Genomic DNA, 21186 nt, shown 5'->3' on the forward strand with positions numbered 1-21186 from the left:
GGCCCAGTGAACTGCCCAAAAGCTCCATCAGCCCTAGGGCTGAGTCTTATACTTTGGGTCTGCCTCTGGGTCCTATTTTCTCACTGAAGTCTCCTATCACCAGAACACTCCACTAAGGGAAGAAGCTGTTGAATTCCCATCTCCACACACTCAAGGGTTTTCCTTTAGCAGGTGAATGGTAAGCCATATAATTAAAGCTTGCTTGCTCTCAGCTCAGGCCCTGCTGTCCTCATGATGTGAGTGAAGAAGGCTCAAGCAGATGCTGGTGGTGCAGGAGTGTGTGAGGGTATGGTAAGCTTAGTCTGTGCACAAATAAGGAAAATTTTGATTTCAGTTCTGTTTCATAGGTGAGATGTCAGGGAGCATTTACTGTAAATACTGGCTATACAGACATGCAGCATCCGGGTTTTATACCCAAAGAGGCTGATTCTGAACAGCAATGCAAAGGTTAGAAGTGTAGAAATGTGAGGAGGGGGACTTCTGTGCAGGCATGGGTGAACAGAGTAACATCATCTCTGGCACTTTGGGTTTTCCTTGGCAGGATGAAAGTCTTGAGCCCAGTCTGACCCTTAACTAGAACTGTGTTGGGAGCTCACTGGATGCCCAAAGGCAGGCTGTGCCTCTGGCTGCTGTGCTGGGAGAGGAGCATCAGCACATGGAAAGAAACTTCTGTGTTTTGAGGAAGGCAAAACATTGAGTCAAAACAGGTGCTCTGTCTCAGCAGCTGGAAGATGTTACAGTTTCAGAACAACTCCCTGCCACCAGCACTGCCAGCCCTCTGTAACTATTTCTGAAAATCTTCTGGTTCAGATGAGTTCTTAGCTTTAGCAACACGATTTGGAGGATTTAAAGTTCAATATTTCTATCTGTGTTAATGCTCTATGGGCATTACTATCACCTGTCTTGAGCTCTGACAGTGTGTGCTAGCCTGAAGCTTCAGCTGTACAGCAAGTGACATTTCCAAAATATGAAAGGCTGGGTTGGCAGTGCCCCAGCTACTGTGGCTTAAATCTGTATTTGATTAGCAGCAAGGGCTCTGGGCTGCTATTTCAGGTGACCAGTACTGAATCCAGTCCTACCTCAGTGCTGCAGCACTGGGGGACAGCAGTTGGATCAGTCTGTCTGTGCTGTCTTGGTGTTTATGCTTTGGACTGTCATAGTAACAAACCCCAGGAGCAGCCCCTTGCCAGGATGTCCTGTGGCCTTGCTGGGATGTCACAGGATGGTCAGTGATAAACTCATGCTCCAGCCCCAGGGCTGGACTGTGGGCAGAGGAGCAGCACTGTAATGTTTAGAATGCAAGTTCTGTTTCACACCCCTCTGGAGCAGGAGCCTTCTCCTGCCAGCCAAAGCCCAAATTCCCTCCTCAGCCAGGATGGAGGTAGGGAGGGGGTTCTTTCCCTGGCTGTGGGAGGGGATCCCACAGACCCTGCTAAGCCCCTGAAAATACACACTAGGAAACCTGAGACTCCCACCTGGCCCTGGCCTGGGACCAGCCTGCCAGCTTTCCTCTTCTGAATTCTTAAAATAATCCCTGTCTCTCTGAAGTGCCAAAAGTGTTTGTAACAGCCTGACTCCAAGAGCTGCTGAAGGGAATGGGAAGGAAAGGGGTGAGGGAACAGCAGAGATATGGCCACCCTGCAGCTCTCCAGCTCTCTTGAAAAGAATAAAGTGCTGAGGGTCACACCACCCGTGTCCCACTGCCTCCATCCCTTTGTGCCAGGATCTGCCGTGCTCCAGGGCCATGGAGGAGCAGCTGCAGCAGGAGATGCCATCAGCCCAGCGCACAGGTCAGGCCTTGGCCATGAGGATCCAGAGATGAGATCATGCCAGGCTCTCCCCAGGCTAGAGGAGGCCACTGGGACCTGTCAGGGTGTCCTCAGCTGCTCATTCAGTCTAAAAGCATTTAGAGATGTCATTAATATCTCTTGGTGATGGTTTTCACAGGAGGCCACCACCCCATGCAGGAGGGAGAGATGTTCAACATGCAATACCAGGTGCTGCACAAGCTGGGATGTGGCACCTTTGCCACTGTCTGGTTGTGCCAGGACATGAGGTGAGAGGCTGAGTGCCATTCAGGGTGGTGGGAAGGGGTGGCTGATGTCCTGGGCAGGGCTGGCCCCTCTTGCAGAAACAGCAGAGCACAGTCTGGGAGCATGCCAGGCATCCCTGAGCACAGAGAAAACCTGACAGCAAGGTCAGTGGGGTGCAATGAGCAGAGCTGGTCCCCAGAAATCAAAGAATGTAAATGAGGTGGGATCAGCCCTTGCTCTACATTTTCTTTTCTTGTTTAGACCCTGCAGTATCCATGTTCTTTTTGTCTCCAGCCCCTTGCTGCTCCCTGGGACAGTTGTGCTGCCAGATGCCAGCGGGAGGGATGCCCATGGGCCTGGCATGCTGCAAACTGAGGCCAAGGGTGCCTGCAGAAGGGCAGCACCTTCCCTGGAGAGCCCAGGGCTGGCTGACTGGGAGAAAGGGAAAAGTGCTGCTGGTCAGGGCCACTGACATGCATTGGCTGACAGCTGTGGTTCATTTCCCAGGAGGAAGAAGCAGGTAGCTGTGAAGGTTCTGAAAAGCAGGGAAGGCTTTGCTGACACTGCCCAGGATGAGGTTGCTTTCCTCCGCTGTGTAAGTATATTCTGTGGGTCTGTGCTTTGCTCCAGCGGATGGCCACTGAGTTCAGGTTTGAGTATCAGCCTCATCATCCCCTCTGCCTCCAGGTCTCAGTCCAAGGAGCTAGGCAGGGAATAGGAAAAAAAATCAAAAGCTGGGGAATTAATAGAAATCATCCTGGCTCAGCACTGGCCTCTGAAACAGGCATTTTCTCCTTCCTGTATCATACTGGGACATGTTGGCTGTGTCCCACTTGCTCTGTCAGCCCATTTCTTTTAGCTGGGACTGAAATCCAGCAAAAAGGAGGAATCTGGAGAATGATAAGGTGGACAATCAACAGAAGAAGGTGGTAATGTTCTTAAAGCAGGAGATGGGAGCATGTCTACTGTACCTGTATCATTCACAGAGGAACATCACTCAGAGGACATTGCTGTATCACAACACTGATACTGAAGTAAAAGGAAATATCTGCAATAGAAAAATATATGCTGTACCAAAACACAATAAACATCCGAAGTCAGCTTCTTTAGCCTCTGCTAATGGAGGTGATAATTAGGTGCCTGTATCTGGGTTGTAGCAAGTTGCCTTTGAAGTTGGCTTGAACTGCTAGTTCTAGAAAGCTTGTGGTTACAGTTCTTCAAGTTTGCTCAAATACAAAGTTACATCAGCTTCAGATGAGTAAAAACTCTTAAATTCTGCATTTTAAATTACTCTGTGGCCTTTCTCCAACAGGTTGGAGAAAGGTTTAGTTAACGCCTGTAAATCTGTAGGCCCTACCTAAAGGGAGATAAGCCAGATGCAGTGATGCAAGAGGAAGTACCAAGTGGCACCAATTTAATGTAATCAGAGGTCTGCTTTTCTACACATCAGCACAACCCTGTGTAGAGAGTGAGCCTTACCTCTGATTTATTATTAATTCTGAGAGACATGCCTGCCCATTCAGCAGCACACAGCTGCCTCCCAAGGCTTGTTCCCACCAGCACTGGGGGGTTAGTGCCTGCAGAGCTGCCAGAAGAGATGATCTGGTCTCTGCTTCCAGGTCTGCTCACTTCTGTTGTGCCAAAACAAACCTTCTAGCACTGGTTCAGGAGGATCTGGCATCTGCAAAATGAGCCAAATCAAAACCCTGGCAGTTGTGGCCATGAAGAGAGAAAAAAAAATTATCCTGATGTACCAGGATAAGTGCTCTGAGAGAGCAAGCCCCTGGTGCCTTGTCACACAGGTGTGCGGTGCTGGGGTGCTGTAGCACCTGTGCATGGAGGTTCACTCAGCACAGTACCCTGGGCCAACAGTACAAGTCCAGGTGGGTGTAAGGACAAGCTGAGCACAGGGTGCTGCTCCCACTGAATGCTCCCCTGGCCTGTTGCATTTTCTAGCTGTCTCGGGCCAAGGATGATGCTTGTGTGGGCAGGAATTCTCAGTGGATTTACCTTGAACCCTTGCAAGCCACTGTGAGATTCAGTAACCGCAGCCCCCTGTAACAAGAACTGTCCCCAGTCACCCATGTGCTGTGTGAAGAACCATCTTTGCTTTGTTTTTGGACCTACTACCTGCTGGGTTTGAAGACCCCTGGCTCTAGTACAAAAGATGTGTTCACCCTATCCACTACCTCTCCATATCCTATAGATCACTTGCCCACAGCCAACCCTTTTCCAGCACAAAGAAGCCCCTTTCACTGTGTTCTTTCAGCTGTGGAAGCTCTCTCTGCCCTGATAAGACAAGTAGCATTCAAGTGGCCAAAGACAGCCACAATGTCCCTGCCTCTCTGCAACCCCTTGACAGAAATTGCCGAAGGCCTGGTGTGAGGCAGAGGAAATGGACAGCCACTGATGCTGGGAGTAGGGAGCTGTCTTCTTGGGGGAATCCCCTTCCAGCACAAGCAGGAGCACATTCTGGGTCTGCCTGCAGTGAATAAGCAGCAGGAAATGTGCTAGATACGATCAGCAGGACTGGTGTGGGTTGTTTTGACACTGTGAATGTAATGGTCCCACCTGGTCAAGAACAAGACAAAGCATACAGAAACTCATTCCTGGTTTTTCTGATGTTGTTTTCATGGGATTTGTCATGAAGTGCCAGAAGAGAAAGTCTGTCAGACAGGATAAAACAGGTGCAATATATGCCCTCGTGCACATATATGTCTCTGATTGCAGCTTTCTTGGAATCCTCCCCCTCAGGTAAACTGCGTGAAGAAGAAGGACCTGGCAGGAGAAAACATCGTCTGTTTGTTAGATGACTTCAGGATGATTGGAGAGAATGGTTTCCATATCCTTCTGTGGAGAGTGCTTTTCTGGGCCAGCAAAGCCTGGGCTTGCCTTGGCAAGCCACAGGATGGTGTAAACCTGAGTGCTGTGCTGCCATGAGGAGGATGAAAGGGCTGAAGCTGGAACAGGGCACATGAGCGTGGCTGGAGGGGAAGGGCTGCATTAGGAGGTATTTGGTTGCTCTGGTGAAAGGCAAAGTTTTGGTGGTTCCACCTTTCCCTGTTAGTGAATCCCTAACTCTTTCCTACATGCCTGCCTGGTATTTGAGGTGCTGGGTCCTTCCATTCGATGTCTGATGGGAAACTACACAGCCCAGGGACTGCCCTTGCCTTTTGTGAAAAAGTCTTTACAGCAGGTGAGACTTAGCTGCAACCAGGCAAGGGTGCCAAGGGGCTGTTGGCTGCGGGACATGCCACAGTCTTCCTCCCAGGGAGGAGGACTTGGGTGTTACTGCCTACGCCTGCAGCCTCCTCAGATTTGGGAAGGAGTCAGGGCCACAAAGTGCCAAAAGCCCGCAGATGTACACCAGGGAGTCAGGGCTGGCACTTCTGTTCCCATCAGCTCAGTAATCATTGGGTTCTCTGCTGCTTGTAGAAGTAGCAGGGGACAAACAACCTGCCGTAGTTCTACTTCTTGTGGGCAAATCATCTCTGCCCTCCTGCTGCCCAGAGAAGTCCCCTCTGGCAGTAATGCCAGACTGCTGGCATTTGCCTTGGCATCCAGCTGTGGGTAGCACTGTCAGCTCCAGCAGCTTTCTGCATGGTACCACTGAAGGCTGCTCAAGGTCTCCCTCCCATCTTTACATGAATTTCTAAATAGCTGATTTGGTCAGCTGGTTCTCTTTCCATGTTGAGGTTTCCCTGTGCAGAGCCAACTTTTCCTTCATCCCCTGTAAGGATGTGATGTGCCTATTTAAAAGATGGTGAAAAGTGAGTTTCCTCAGGGCTGGCTCTGCTTAAGGAATGAGAAACCTGAGGGAGGCCTCAGAATAGTTAACATTACTTTTTGCCTCTTGTGCTGAGATTCATCAGAAGTCTGCACACTTGCCAAGATGAAGATTTGCTACCCTGATTCCTGTGCCCTTCTAGGGATACTAAGAAAGAAAATTGCTTCCTCCTTCATCCTATTTTCTGTAGTAGCCTCTCCTTTCTCTAAAGATGCTCCACTAACACCTGAGTAAGTTACACAAAAATGTGTAGTGCCATAACCTCTGTGCTCCATTTCACACTCAGGCTTTTGCTGATACATCATCTGCTTTAATTGTAAAATCTAAGTTCTGTTTTCCCCCTTCCAATCAGCACCAGGGCAGTATTTACTTCTGATTCTTTCCAGTTTAGTTATTTAAATCTTTCCCCACATTTCACAGTTACCATTTAAGGCTGATATTTCCCTGGGGCTGGTGTTCATCCCAGAATAGAATTTGATAATACAGAGAATATTTACCAGTCCTTTATGACTGACCAGAGTGTAAAAAAACAAACCTAAATCTCCCCATACCCTTTTCTCTGTTATTGATTTCTGATAGTGAGTGTTCATCTCTGGCAGGTGTTGTTTATCTCTCCCCTGTGACAGGCCAGGCTCTCCCTGCTGCATCACAAGCTGTTCTTTCCCTACATGGCTCTCCTGCAGGGCCCTGAAATCCTCTCTCTGCACTCACTCATGGTCCCTCCCCCTCCTGTCTGTGTTATCCTGTGTCTTCATCTTTCCTTGTATGATGGGACACTCTCCTATGCCTGTCATTGACACCAGTCCCTTTACATGTCACTGTCATTCAAATGGAAGCTGGGGGCTGGTTATAATCAGTGGCAAGGCACAGAGGTCCCAGGACACAACAACCATACAAACAGTAATCTTTTTTTCAGGAGAAAGTTCAGCTTTGTAATCATAATAGCCTCCTCATAGCCCTATCCTCCTCCCACCTCCCTGGCCTTGCCCATCCGTGCTGATATCTGTGGATTGTCACACTGCCTTTTGCTGTGTGTCACCCCAAACAGCCCTTTCCTCACTGGGCTGTCCAGGCCTCCACTTGCTCCTGGGGCTGTGCTGCCATGTGGGGTGATGAATCCCTTGTGCCTGCTCCCATAGGCCACCCCAACAGGAAACCATTTATTGCCAATAGTTACCATCGGTGCCCAGACTGTCCCTGACTTGCACTCCCGCTGTGCCTGCCCGCTCTGGCGGCTGCTGGGCCAGGAGAGGCGGTGGGGACCCTCTCAGGGCTGGTGTGACAGTGCTGCCTCCTTGGCCAGGTGCTGGCAGGGCTGCACTTCCTGCACAAGTGCTGCCGCATCATCCACGCAGACATCAAACCGGAGAACATCCTGCTCTATGGGCGCAGCAAAAGGCTCCAAAGGCTTCTCATGGCTACACTCAACTGCAACCAGGGAACAGAAGGAAAGCTAAAGGGAGCAGGTGAGCACTCCAGGGCTTTTTTAACAAAAAAATGGACTTAGGTGTTTATTGGCAGGAGAGAAATGAGAGGCAGCAGGTACAGATGCATTAGGAAAGGTTCACATCCTACAACATCCAGTACAAAACATAACAGCCAGTATAAAACATTATAGCCAGCTTATGCTGCTGAAAGGCCTCTCCTTTCTCTGCTTAACACAAACACCAGGCTGGGCTCGAGGCACCTACAGAAATGTGGTCCTGCAGGTGGGTTTGTGTGAAGGACAACTGCAGGTCACAGATATCTGTTAACAGCCCCACCACAACCTCGGAGTTCCCTCTCAAGGCTTTAGATGCAGCACAGTTCCACATGCCTGATGTTTTCAGCTTCTGAAAGGTTCACATGCAAAAAAGGCTTGATCAGAAAGCTGTTTGACACTCCTGCTCTTTATTTCCCTCATTTCTGAGGTTTGTGGGAGACTTGTATGTGTTGCTAATCTTCAAGGCCTTCTGAGACATAATTTATGTGCATAGAATGGTGTGAATATTGAATAAGATGTAGGGCTGGAGAGTTTCTTGAGAGATTATCTCGTCTCCCAGTACTGAGACCTTTCATATTATCCTTGCACTGTTCTCCTGTGAGCATTTCTCCCATGACAGTATTGTTTTGTCTCTCTGGGGCAATCAGGGAATGCTAAATTAGTGACCAAGTCTATTGCTCAGAGCAGAAAAGCACAATATTAAGCATTGGCTGACAGCTCACTGTAAGGCACTAAACCAGGAATTACCTTTTTCTGGATCATATGGAAGCGTAACCTCCACATTGTTTGCTAAGCAGGCTGTATCCAAGGTCTGTGGCTGCCAGGGTTGCGGAAGGCTCAGAAGAAATAACGGATGTTTTGGTTCTGACTGGTGCTCTCCTCTGGGCCCACAGTAATTTAACCTTTGTGCTAGAGGAACCTTGCAGCAGGACAGGAGCAAATAGTCACACTGTTCCACTCCAAGCTACTGTTCTCCCAAACATTCTCTCATGCTTTTACTGGATACCAGGTCTTTTTTCGTGTTCCTTCAAAAAAGAGGGGTGGCATTTGATTTATGATAAAAAGTATTTAGGAGCTTTTAGGCCAAGAAACATACCTCTCCTGTGTTAAGTGGTGTGTACCTGCTGGTTCAGAAAGACCTGATTTCTCTTTGTCCTTTCCATCTAGGAGGTGATCTTGGCAATCAGTTGGAAGAATCTGACTTAATGAGCATAGAGGTGAAAATTGCAGATCTAGGAAGCGCATGCTGGACAGTGAGTCTGCTCCGAGTCTCAATCCCATGACAATGTGGGATGCTGTATGCTTCTTTCCATCCCACACCGTGTGCCCCTTTACAGCTGAACAGCTGTTTCAGAGATGCTGATATTGGGGGGTGTTATGTTTGCCACTCTCAGCTCCAAGCTGTGCATGGTCTTCCTGAGACAGTCAGTTTTGGACTTCTCTCCAGCTTGCAGTTAGTCCATACAATTAGAAATTTAAAACTATGTTCAGTGTGAAATGGTGGGAGGTAGATTCCCACTGGTGTCAGTGGGGCCAGGAACGTGCTGGCTGTGCCCTACACAGAGCTGAGAACACACATTCATTTGTGTCCCCAGTGTCCTGTCCCTGCACAAGAAGCTTGTGACCACCAGTGTTGCTGTGACTGGTTTAAGGAGTTTGTTTCTGTTTCAGTACAAGCCTTTTTCCAAGGAGATACAGACCCAGCCGTACCGTGCCCTGGAAGTGCTTCTTGGATTAGACTACGGCACTCCTGCGGATATCTGGAGTACAGCCTGCCTGGTAGGACTGGGGACAGCGCTGTGCGTGTAGGGGAGGTGACAGACATTACCTGGCCAGGGTTGCATGTCCTTAGCATCCAACTACCCATGTAAAGAAAGCTTCCTTTCTGAGAAGGCAAAAGGGGCTGTTGGCACTCATTCACTTTAGGGCAAAAGTCTGCTGCTGGTACAACGCACTCCTAATTTAGTTTAAGCTCTAAGGCAATTCACACTCCATGTAGATTAGCTCAGAGGCTTGCCTGCATCAGGCACATGCTGCTTTTCATCCTGATGGAGCTAGAGGTGTTGTTTCACTGCGGTACAGATCACGACAGTGTGAGTATTTCCACGTTTTAGGATCAGTTTTGTGTGATAAAGAGGGCAAAATCAGTTAGTGGGCAAGGAAAACTCCAAGACAATTAGTGAATTAACATTGTTACTCCATTTCTAGGCATTTGAAATGGCAACTGGAGAGTGTCTATTTGATCCTCAACCTGGGAAATACTTCTCCAGAGATGATGGTAGGACTCCATGAGTTTTTTGTTAATTTCACTGACAGAAGTGTCACAGTCGGTATCTAAATTTGTCTTCCCTCCCTCCATCTAGATCATGTTGCTCGTATTATTGAACTCTTGGGAAGAATTCCTCCTCAAATTATTTTCTCATGGAACAAGTCAACAAAATTTTTCAGCAGGCCAGGTAAGAATTGGCATAAGGAAGTTTATTTTAAAGATCACTGCAGATCTCTGACACACTCCTGCTCAGCTCATGCTGAACTCCCCCTAAAGTTACTCACACAATGCAAGCTACAAGCAGGAATGGAACACAAATGAACATTTCATAAAGAGCAGTAACAGTCCCTTCCCTGCCTATCTTTGCAATCCATGAGCATTCCAGGGATGAATGCAAAATCCTGAAAAATGGTCATTCATAGCAAACACTGAACAGGGAAAGTATTTCCATTCTTTCTCCTTTGGATTTGGAGAAAATTGAAATACAGACAGGAAACAGCTTCATGCCAGGAAGGCTGAAGAGTGTCTAACAGGCTACATTTCACCCGTTCACTGACAGAGAACAATGATGACCAGGAACAGGGCACTCATATCCTTCCAGTGTGGCTGCTATATTTAGTCTTCTGACCCAACTGCAACATCTCTTCTGTTTTATTCTCCCCAGTTCCTTTCTCTTTGACTCATGAGTCTTGAAACCCTTCTTTGACCACAAGGCATCACATGACTCCACCCTTCTGCAATTTGGCCTATCATCCTTCTCTGCTTTCATGCTTACCAGCCTACCCACAGTTCATTCAGTGCTTAGTACTGGTCCCATGCTGGAATTAACAAGCACATCTACATCCTTTGCTCACACTTATGTCTTCTATGGTGCTTGAAAGAAATGAGTCAAAACTAGTTCTACATTCACTCTCCCTGTGAGCCAACCTGGCCTGACCACACATGCCGAACTTGAATCACTATATTTACACCGTGCACTCTCCAGGACAGGGGGTTGCTTCTCGCTCAGTCAGACACTCTGCTGGGCCCCACAGAGCTGGCTGGCACATAACAAATTCAACAAGAATCTTACGAGCTCTGACACTGAAATAGCATGATGCATCCGGGTGCCTGTGGGCAGGCACAGGGTACAAGCAGCAGTGGCTCTGGCATGGTTATTCTGGGAACACTTTGTGCACTCTTGGCACATTCTCACCTAAGTACTCAGGAACAGGGAGACTCCAAACACTAGCTTGAAAAGGTGGTTCCTAAGAAGCACCCGAGAGCCAAACCTGCAAGGGGCGGCGCAGGTGGAGCTTACGGAGATAATTCCAAGAAGGCGGCAAAGATCTTTCGGGATGTTTTGGGTTAATTCTGAGGCGAGGCGAGGCGCGGCAGCCTCAGCCGTGCAGGTGAGACTGAGGCGCTGTGCCCACGCTGTTTCTGCCAGGCGCGCTCCTGCGGCTCTCCCGGCTCTCTCCCCGTAGCCTCCCCGGCATCCTGGCGGACCGGCACGGCTGGACACCGCAGGAGGCGGCCGCCTTCTCCGCCTTCCTGCTGCCCGCGCTGCACTACGCGCCCGAGCGCCGCGCCAGCGCCGCGCAGAGCCTGCGGCACGCCTGGATCGCCGCACCGTAACCCGAGCCGGCTGTCCCCGCCTGGCGGCTCCGCGGGACCCGCCGCAGCCACCGCACCGCCCTCCCGCGGGGGCGGCGGGGCCGGGCCCGGCCGGCTGTCACGGCGGGGGCGCCCGCCCGCAACCTCCCGTGCGCCGCTTCTGCCAGCGACCCCGGAACGGGGCGGCGGCTGCGCAGCCTCCGCTGTGAGCCCGCGGCTCCTTCCGCGCCCGGGCTCCACTCCCTTCCTCCCGCGTCCCTGCAGCGCTGCGGACCGCACGCATCGTTCACTGCGAGCAGCCGCAGACGCGGTACACGGGCACCGGAACCGGGCGGAGCCGCTCGGCCGAGCGCGGACACCGAGCGCCGCGGGGCTCCTCCTGCCCGGCTCGGCCGCCCCTCCTACCGCGGAGGGGCTGTCCCTCCGCCTCACTGCCCCGCGGCCTTTGTTCGGGGGCTCCAGGGACGCCGACCGGCCAGCTGTGGAAGCGCCGGCCGTGCCCGAGGAGGGGCGGTGCCAGCCCCGGGCGGCCCCGTGACCGACCCCGTGACGGGACCCCCGGCCCAGCCCCACCCCCCCCCCCAAACCCGCGCGCGCGGACGTGCCGCGCGGCAGGCCCCGCGCGCGCGCCGCCGCGCAGGCGCCCTGCGCCCCCCTCCGCCCAGATCTCCCGGCCGCCCCCCGCACCGCCCCTTCGTTCTGCCACGTGTCCCGACGCGGGAGTCGCCCCGCGCCGAGCGATCGCGCCCCGCCGGCCCCGCCCCTCGGCACGTAGCGCGGCTCGCCCGGCGGGCGCTGCCGCAGCCCGCCCGCCCCGCATCGCGTCGACGCTGCCGGCGGCCGCCCCCTCCTCCCCGCGCCGAGTGGCAGAGCCGCGCGCCAATGGGGCGCCGGGACCGTGGGGCGCGCGGCGGGGCGGGCGCGTGGGGCCCAATGCAGCGGCAGCAAGGGCGGGGCCGCGAGGCGAGGTCGCCAATGGCGAAGGCGGGAGGGCGGGGCTGTGGCGGCCGCGGGCGCCCCGGCGGGGCGGGACGCGGCGGCGTGACAGCCAACGGGGAGTGGGGTGGGCGTGCCCGGGGCGCCCCTGGCGCCGGCTCCGGGGATCCCCGTGTACCCAGTGCCGTTTCCGCCCGGCCCGGGGAGAAGCCGCCGCTGCCGCCGGGGGAGGGGCCGCCGCTGCCGCGGCTGAGCGCTCGCTCTCGCCGGCTGCCCGGGACACGCCGTGGCGCCGAGCCGGGCCTGGTGCCGCGCAGGGGCCCGGGGAACGGGCCGGCCAGGTAGGCGCGGGTAGGCGGGAACCGGCCGTACCCGGCGGCGGGAGGGAACGCTGGGGCGGGCGGACGGCCGCGGGGGCTCCTGTGCGGCCCGCGGTCTGACACTCTGCTCTGCGCTGCCTTGGCAGCCCGGTCGGCAGCGCCCCGCCGTGCCCCCGGCGGCCCGGCCCGAGCTGACCCGGTCCGGCGCGGTGTGCGGGCATCATGGCGGGCCCGGCGGTGCGCGGGCTCGGGACGCTGGTGGCCGGTGCAGTGCCAGGGCCGGAGTTGGGGCTGGAGCGGCCGCGGGGCTTTGTCGTTGAAGGCGAGCGCCGGGGAAGCGCCGCTGCAGCCCGGCCTTCTCCGCGCCCCCGTGTCCTCGCATTGTCCCGAGGGGCCGCGGGGGTCGTTGTCCGGCTCGGGGCAGCCTCCGGGCTGTGGCTGCCCGACCCGAACCGCCGGCCCCTCCGGGCCTCGGTGGAGGCGGTGTTTGACTTGCATTTTCTGCTTTCTCATGGTGCCCGCGCGGCGCCTTCCTCCGTAACCCCCGCTCCCGGCGCCGGCGGCTGCAGCGCGGATCCTCCCGCATTTCCTCGCCCGTCACCGCGGCCACCGCCGGCGCAGGGGGGGGTTCCCCGCCGCGCTACCCGCACCCCGGCCCCGCTCCGACCCCCGACGGCACCGGCAAGGTCACTGTCGACCGGCGGCTCGTCCTTGGTGCCGGTGACCGGAGTTCACCGCCGGGTCGGGTGGGGAAGCGGCGCCGGGCAGTGTCTCGCCGTCCTGGGGGAGGGAGAGAGGCGAGGCCGCGTGTGGCCCTGTGGAAGCGGGGGAAATGGGTGTTGCAGCGAGGGGGGGTTCGCAGCCCCTTCCCGGCCGTGTCCTCGTGTTCCTCTGACACCAGCTGAGATCCTGGGTGCGCTGTTGCAGGGGGAAGAGCGTGTTCTGCGGGGCTGGCGAGGTCACGGGCTGCAGCAGGGCTCCTGTGGCTGCTGCGGGCTCGGGCCATGATGTAATGAGAGCACTTGGGGTACGGCGGGGGTGAATCTCTCTGTTTGGGTGAGGGAAGAACTTGATGTTGGTGTCTGATGGTTATGGATTTCAGGCAGTTGCCCCCACCCTGACTGGGTGTTGCTGCCAGAATCTAAATCCAAAAAGGAATTACTTTTTTTTTTTTCCAATAATCAGAGATTCCTCTTTTTACTTGTATAGGAAATACTAGGATTTCTTTTTTTCTGCTTCTTGTGGTTGACCCAGGAAGTCATCTTGTTGCCAGCATTTAGGGTTTTTTTTTTTTTTTGCTGTAGAGGTGCAGGGAGGAGGGTGTTGCTGTGCTCTGGATCCTGTGGGTAAGCGTTGAAGGCAGTGACAGCAGCTGCTGTTGGCTCTGGAGCTCTGGTTGCTATGAGAAAAGCTTCACTAGACTTGGCTGCTATCTCCAGGGAAGGACAGCAGAGCAGCCTCCATTAGTGTGGTGGTACAGGGATGGCTTGCTCATGTTCAGTAAAGGACTTTACTTTCTGGGCTGTTTCCACAGGCCTAAAGCAGGAGCAGGGGTATATTTTGGTCAAAAATGTCCAAGGTGGGTTTCATCACCGTTCTTGAGTTGATGGAATTGCATTAAAGTGTGTGTTGGAAGCCCCAAATTACCCTTTCCACATATTTTGGTCTGTGTGAAAAGTAGGGCAGCAAGAATTGATATGCTCTTCCTGTGAAGTGAAGGCTGCAGTTGTGTCTTTTCTGAACTCTAGTCTCCTTCCCAGCCAGTAACAGAGCCAGATGCTTTTCTTATTGTTTGTATGTCTCCTTCCTCCCCTCCCAGCGCCTGGGCCCCACTTGCCTTATTGACTGGAATTTCTGCTGTGTGCAGTGGGTGTGTGCAGCAGACACCAGCCTGCTAGTGCTGAGGAGGGATTTTCCATTCACAGACCAGGGAACTGTCAAAATAAAGTCCCGACTCAACTTTAGGACTGAAAACAGAGAGTGGGGAGAGGAGTTTTCCTCTGATGCAGGGTACATTTTATTCTCTGAGCTTCTTACATGCTTGTATGTCAAAATGTATAGGAAATGTTGCTCTGCTGTGGAATAGGGAGGTAAAACTCCTGTGGATAATGAGAAAGATTCCTCCCTTTCGGTTGACTCAAATGCTTGAAGGAACAGTTTGCAGGAGGCCATTTTTGACGTGACTCTGTATTGTGGAATCTGCCAGCTCCCATCCACACTCTGTCTGCCTGACTGCAATAGCTTCCTTTTCCTTTTTTTTTTTTTTTTTTTTAAAGGAAGAATGAGTGCCTTTCTTATCTGCTTAACTAACCATTTGGCACTGGCCCCTGTCTGTATGATATTGTGCTGTCGAGTTAGAGCTATCGGCGTATTCCAGTGCGTTTGTTAGAGATGAAACTGTTAGTTGAGGTATGCAGCATGGGAATACATTAGCATTAGAAAACACTGCCATCTTTGTAAACTAACACCTATCATGGGGAGCCCCTTGCCCTGGCCTGAGTTACCCAACTCAGAATTACTATGAGCTTGAAGCAAAAAATTCCAGGACCAGAATAATGTGAGAGCGATTAAAATATGCCCTTAAATCCGCTTGACTGGCAGCAATCGTGGTAGGTGCCAAACTCTGAGTAGCTTTTATATTTGAGGATCTGTAGCACACAAATTGCCTCACAAGGTGGGGTGAGCAGCTTTCAGCTCCCCTGAAACACATCACTCTCTGGGGCTAGAGCTGTCCTCTGCTGCCTGACATGGAGTGACATGACACCAGTACTGTACTCTGAATTTTGTGAGTATGAAAACTGCTCCTTGTTTTAATGAAATACAGAAAGTGATCTTTATGGCCCTTTAGTCTTTGTTTACAGTCTCTCTGTAGGTTATAATGGGGAATTGGTCCATTGCCTTACATTCTGTTGGATAACTGGCACCGCTTTGACAAGGCCCTGGCTCTTCATTTTACTGTCAAATCCCAAGTGACCTGAAAGTAATATTCCTTAGCTAATGTTGTCTGAGATTTCCCTACTGCACCGTGGGGTGATGAAATCCCATGTTCATTGGAATCACTTTTTAAAAGGAACCTCAGTTACCACAAGATTTTATTTTAAAACTAACAGGTCAAAGTTGAAAAAACACAGGAAAAGGATGGCACTGAACTGGAATCTCAGAACGTGCAAAAGTTATGCTCTTTTTTCTGTAGGGAGAATACCCAACCAGCAGTCATGGATTTAAATTTTCCAAATGTTCCTTGAAGTAAAAAAAAAGCTTTTTAATTCAAAGTTCTAGGTGCAAAGCGTGCAAGGGAGAACTAAATGTGTGCCGTCCCAGACATGTATTTTATTAATCTGTCCAGTCTATGCTTTCTCCCATTTTGGATAATCAGACTTTTACAAACTTGTGTTGAATGATGTGATGAGATAAAAATGTTTTTATCTATTCTGGCAATATTAAAACAAGCATAATGACTGTTCAGAGGTTTGAAAATTCAAAAATCATTGTTCTCATGACATTATTGCTGTATTACAAAAGCACATTTGTGTTTTTACTCTGGTGCTGCTTGTGTGTGTAACTCTGAAATTTTGCCAATGAAATGCTGTGTTGTATGCTGTGTATGAGAAAGAGTGCAATAGGCAAACTGTTCTTTATGTGTACAAGATGTAGTAGCAGTGCTTGAGTTGAAATGTTAAGCCTGCTTAAGTGTATAGTGTGTGAGCTGTTAAGTCTCAGTTGCCCCTTTGAAACTTCAGCTGCTATTTGATTTTAAAATAAAAATTGTGTTGTATTTTACTTGTCTGTTTAGTTTTTTTTTTCCCCTCTTCCAAATTAAAAGAAAAATAGCTGTGGGTATTACAGCTGTTACAGATTCTACAGCCAGTCTTTGGCTCCCATGACCAACTTGTGGCAAGAGTTAGCGCACAGTAAGTTTGCACTTGCATTGTTAGGGACGGGTTTGTATAAATCTGGCTTAACCTAAACCTTTTGCTTATTTTGATCATGGAAAAAGTCCCAGACCATAATTCAGAAAGAGTTCAACAAACTGAGATTTTTTTCCCGCTTTTTCCTTTTAATTCCTTATTGAAATTTCTCGAGGAATCTTGGTTAGGGTTGGTGTTTTTTTCCACAGGATTTGCTATTTTGGTGGCAATTTTCCAGTATTCCTGTAGCAAATCAGCCGAGCTGCAGCCCCTGTCCCTGCTGAGCAGGGAGAATGTGCAGTGCTCCAGGCCTCCCCGCTGAGCTCACACAGGGGTGGGACTTGCTAAGCTGCTGAAATCGCAGCTAATGCCCACTGAGCATGCTGAGAAACAGTTTTTCAACTGCTCCTAGTTTAAATTTTTTTTTCTATAATTAGCAAAGATGCTCTTTGTCTTGAAGGATGATCTATGGGACAAATCAGGAGGTTCTGGTTCATCGTCCCCCTTCCCCCCTCCCAAGCCAATGGTGAAGTAGTATTTTCCTGTAACAAAAATAGCTGAAGAGATTTTTCCCTCACTTCAACCGATGAGTCTGAACTTGAAAAGCTGTAGCCCAAAAAAAGAAACCTTCAGCAAATAATAGTCTTAATGCTAGTTTCTGTTGCCACAAGTCCTATAGGAGCATCAGTACAGTTGTTTAAATTGTAAATCTGCATCATTCTGATCCTTAAATCTAATTTAAATGCTGAAACAAGAAGAACAAACAAACTATATTTTAAATAATATATTTGAGAAATAAAGTATTTCTTGGTGAGTTTTATTTTCCTCCTGCCAGACATGCACAAACCCCAATTATTTTAATGAGCAATATGGGAAATATTCAGCAAAGTGTACTGATGTACTCAGACTTTAAGGTGGAAAAATGTGGGAGGATTTGTCAGTGGTTTGAGTGGCAAGCTTTTAGTGAGCGGGAGAAGTAATTTCTTTTGTGGTCAGGAATCTAATAGTCTCACATTCACCAAACATGAAGAAAAAAGAGGGGACTAAGAGAGAGGAACGTAGAAGAGTGGCATTGAGAAATGGTCAGGAATTTGACTTTTAGAGTGAAGTTCAGAAATGATCTGTTGTTTATGCTAAAGTGTAATCCTTATAAACTTGATAACGTAGACAGGTCTTGCATTCCTCCCTGAGGGTCACAGAAGGGCTAAGTTTAGCAAAGGGGAGGTATCCCAAACACTCAGATCTATCTAGTTTTCAAGGCAGCACACTTTTCTGTTTTCATCCTCTACTAAACAAGCCAAGGGTTTGGGATTTTTTTGGGGTTTTTTTTTTGTTTGTTTGGTTTTTTTTTTTTTTGTTTTGTTTTTTTTTTTTTGTTTTTTTTTTTTCACTTAGAAGCAGCCTTTTGAAGCAGAATGTGAGTTAGCTTTAAAACCAAAATGCCCGAAAATATTTCAAAGTAATTTCATAGTAGAAAGGTCACGGTGCTTTTGATGTGTTCATATTTAGAACATGATTACAATTGCAATCATGCACATTGACAAGAAGATATTGTCTGGATTTGGTAGCTGCTCATTTAGTGACTCAGGCCTATTCCTGTTGTCCTCACAGAACTCATACCAGGGTTTTCTTCTGCAGCCTTGCTGATTTACGGGACAAAATGTTTTCAGTGACTGTGCCAGCAACCTGGAAAACAGTTTGAAAGTTCTTTCTCATACTTTCTTTCTTTCTTGACTTTAAAGCAAGCAGTTTGAAATGCAACTTGTTGATAGGGAAGGCGAGTGAGACCCTGCCACCGAACTTTTTAACAGAACATGCCTGCTGCTACTGATTCAGTAAAGGGAAGGAAAAAAAGAGGATGCAGCTTGGAGTTTTAGTTAATTGGCATGTGGCCTCTTGGTTTTGTATGACTTTGAATCATGAAAATAAGTGACAGAGAATTTTTGAGGATTATGTTGATGGTCATATTTGGATAAGGAAGCCCACATAGGACAGTATTGCTCACACTCTAGGACAGAAAGTTGCTTCTTGCTTCTGGGAGCAGAATATGGGAGGTGCAGAGATTATAGCTGATGAAGGATGAGACCAGGAAGACTGAAACTTCTCATCACAGCTGCAGGTAGTGCAGGAAATGGGAACAGAGGCATATTTTTCAGTGTGGTCATGTTTCCCAGTGCTGCCTCTGCCCAAATTACATCTTTCTGGGAATGCTTTAAGTCGGATTTTAAGACTGGAACCTCTGCAGGATGCTGGTGTGGAAACTGCTGCCGAGGAGCAATTCTTAACACTTTTTATGGGAGAGAGTGAGGAGGTGAGAATGTATCCTTGCTTGTAGGCAGGAAGGAGTACACTGGGGAAAGTCTGAGAACCAGTGATTTGGGAAACTGAAGTGCCCTGGGGGTTCAAAATGGAGCCCTTAAAATAGCATGCCTCAACCTGAGCTGCACTATCAATTTATAGATACTTGGAAGAGTACACAAGCCTTTTGCATTTGTGTGGCCTTTAACTAAAGGCACTAAAACATTGTTTGCTGTGTTTCAGTGGCATTGAATTGGAATAGCTTATAATGTTATAAGAGTGCTTTCAGTAATGTGGCTGTAGATTAACTTTTGCTACAGCTAAGATCTGGAAGCTTCCTGTATAAATACATCTAAAGTGAACCTTTGAAGAAAAGATGACTGCTTGATTGAGTTAAGTAGGCTCTGTTTGACTGTAGAGGAGACTGGCTTGCTAGTTAAAAACTCTCTTGCAGTTTTATGAACTTAAGGATGTTGGGGTTCAAGATGGCCTGGAAGTTAAGAGGGAACAAAGACACTTGGAGGGTGAAAGTCAGGTTCTGAGCTTGTCACAAACTCGCTTTGTTGTGCAGTTCTTCTAATTTCCACCTCAGGCTTTGCTTGTATATGGAAATTTGTGTGTTAAACTGGAATGGGTGTTCGTGACGCACAGTATGTTCATTGTACAGCTTTGTGCAGGTTTTTGGTGCACAAGTGTTTCATGGCAGGTCAGGCTGACAGCCCTGTTCTTCCCAATGCCACTTTTACCTCTTCTGGCCTATGCCTGCCCCAGTAGTGAACTATTCAGGAAGATTACCATTCAGAAAACAAGTGCATTTCATTTTTGAAAGGAAGAGTTTTCTGCTGGCTTCTGCCTGAGCTGCTTGACTGTGGGGTCAGGTTAGCACCAGTGCAGGGAGGGATGGGGAGGCTGCACTGAAGCCGTGCCAGCTGAAGTCAGCTTGAAACTATTGCAGAACTGCACCCTGCGAGCGAGGTTACTCCGGGTGAAGTTACACGAGACAGCTGAGCATATCCAACTGCTCTGCTGCTGAATGGGGGAAGTTTTGTTCCCCCTTGCTCTCTCGCCCAACGGGGAGTTCTGCCTTTTTTGTTTGCCAGCTCTGGTTCCTGCTGGATTCCTTTTCTGAACTCCTCCAGCTTGCTAACCCAGTAGAAAACTGTGTTGGGGTTATTTTATGTTTTGGGTTTTGCTGGATTATTTTTTTGCCAAGATAGTGAACTGAACTGGCTCACTGAGAGACTTGTCAGGCATCCAGAGCCCTCACAAAATAAAGAGGGGAGAGCATATGGGTGGAAGTGCAGAGGATGTGGTGGGGACCGGAGAAGGGGAACAGGGTCTCCGCCTTTCGGTGCCGCGCCCGGCGGCCAGCTCAGGCTGTCCCCTGTAACTTCACACTCCTCTGAAAGGAGAGTGAGCCACCATCCCTGCATGCTGACAAACCTGTGCCAATCCGTGAGTTTGTGCCCTTGGTCACTGTGTGTGGAGTGCTTTATTTAGACAAACCCTTAGTTCCCTGCTTGAAAATTGGTGATGTAGTCTTGCCTTCATCTGTTCTTGTTTGTTTGAGAAGCTGGTCAGACGTGAGTTTTAATGTAGGCTTGATCTGTGATGGTGGAGAAGTGTTACAGCCTAAGCTTAGTGCTTAACTGTTTCAAACCAGCAAAATATTGTAGCTGTACTTTTGCAGAAAGCCAGTACAGCTGAAAGCTGGAGTGATGGCTCATTTTGGACGATGGCAAAAAGTTAATTAGTACAAAAATATTACTAATCTGTGTAAGTAAATGCACCACACAATGTTTCTTATATTTTTTTTTAACCTAGGAATTAGAAAGTCTTTGATTTGTACTTACTTGCCAGTCATTACTGGTAATGAAATATCAAGGTGTGCAGAAAATTATAAATTACTGAACATAGGCTGTCAAATGTATAAAAAAAGATCATGGCGTGAATTCCGTATAACTTCACTGAAAATATATGAAGTATGACTGGAACAACCCAAAAATGTAATTCAGCCAAGGCCAGTTGCAGCAGAAACTTCAGTCTGTTTCTTTAATATGGAAAACTTGGTTATAGCAAATTTGAAATAAAGCAATTGTCTGTGCACTGCAGATCCTGTTGTGTGTTACTCTGTCTGCTCACTGCGAGCTGAGGCTTTGTCTCGTACCTAGTGAGACTACTTAGTCTAACAGAACTTGAGGCAGCATTTTGGCTGTTTGTGTTTGAATAAAGGTATTTAAATGTTAGCATGTCATGACATCTCCAAGCGTGTATTGCTGTGCAAAAAAAAAATTCATGATGGGTGTGAGCAGTATGTCTCATAAGCAAGAAATCTCATCTGTTGTAAGGGTAATCTTTTATTTAATGAAAACATTTGCAAATAGGCCCAAATCAATCACTTTGCCTTAAGGGAACCAAGCAGAGTGTATGTGCTGTCTTATCTTTACAGTTGACAGCAGTTGTGAGTTTTTGCAGTGTGGAGCTGAATGCCCAGGTGAGCACTGGGGTGATGTGTACTGAGAGCTCTGGGGACTCCATCTGAGTGCTTGTGTCTGC

At 49.5% G+C, this 21186-nt stretch overlaps 2 protein-coding genes and 1 long non-coding RNA gene across 3 annotated transcripts in view; 2 read left to right on the forward strand and 1 right to left on the reverse strand.

Moving 5' to 3' along the window:
• Positions 1-1698: 1698 nt before the first annotated feature.
• LOC137480755 (SRSF protein kinase 3-like) lies at positions 1699-11269 on the forward strand. The gene is made up of 11 exons (XM_068202016.1): positions 1699-1790; positions 1948-2056; positions 2541-2628; positions 4788-4875; positions 5123-5229; positions 7124-7286; positions 8471-8556; positions 8975-9082; positions 9512-9581; positions 9667-9759; positions 11002-11269. The coding sequence occupies exons 1-11, from the start codon at positions 1745-1747 to the stop codon at positions 11187-11189; spliced, it is 1146 nt and encodes a 381-aa protein (XP_068058117.1). The 5' UTR covers positions 1699-1744; the 3' UTR covers positions 11190-11269.
• On the reverse strand, positions 7692-11003 carry LOC137480756 (uncharacterized). The gene is made up of 2 exons (XR_011003066.1): positions 8400-11003; positions 7692-8328 (listed from the first exon to the last, which is right to left on the reverse strand). It is a non-coding gene; the product is annotated as an uncharacterized lncRNA (long non-coding RNA).
• A 1037-nt stretch (positions 11270-12306) lies between the features above and the next one.
• Positions 12307-21186, forward strand: part of SETD5 (SET domain containing 5) — a 65250-nt gene continuing 56370 nt past the window's right edge. Inside the window, exon 1 of the mRNA XM_068202015.1 lies at positions 12307-12445. The gene's annotated coding sequence lies outside the window, so the exon portion shown is untranslated. The remainder of the gene's footprint in view (positions 12446-21186) is intronic.

This window comes from Anomalospiza imberbis, chromosome 11 (genome assembly GCF_031753505.1).
Source record: "Anomalospiza imberbis isolate Cuckoo-Finch-1a 21T00152 chromosome 11, ASM3175350v1, whole genome shotgun sequence".
NCBI classification, from domain to species: Eukaryota; Metazoa; Chordata; class Aves; order Passeriformes; family Viduidae; genus Anomalospiza; species Anomalospiza imberbis.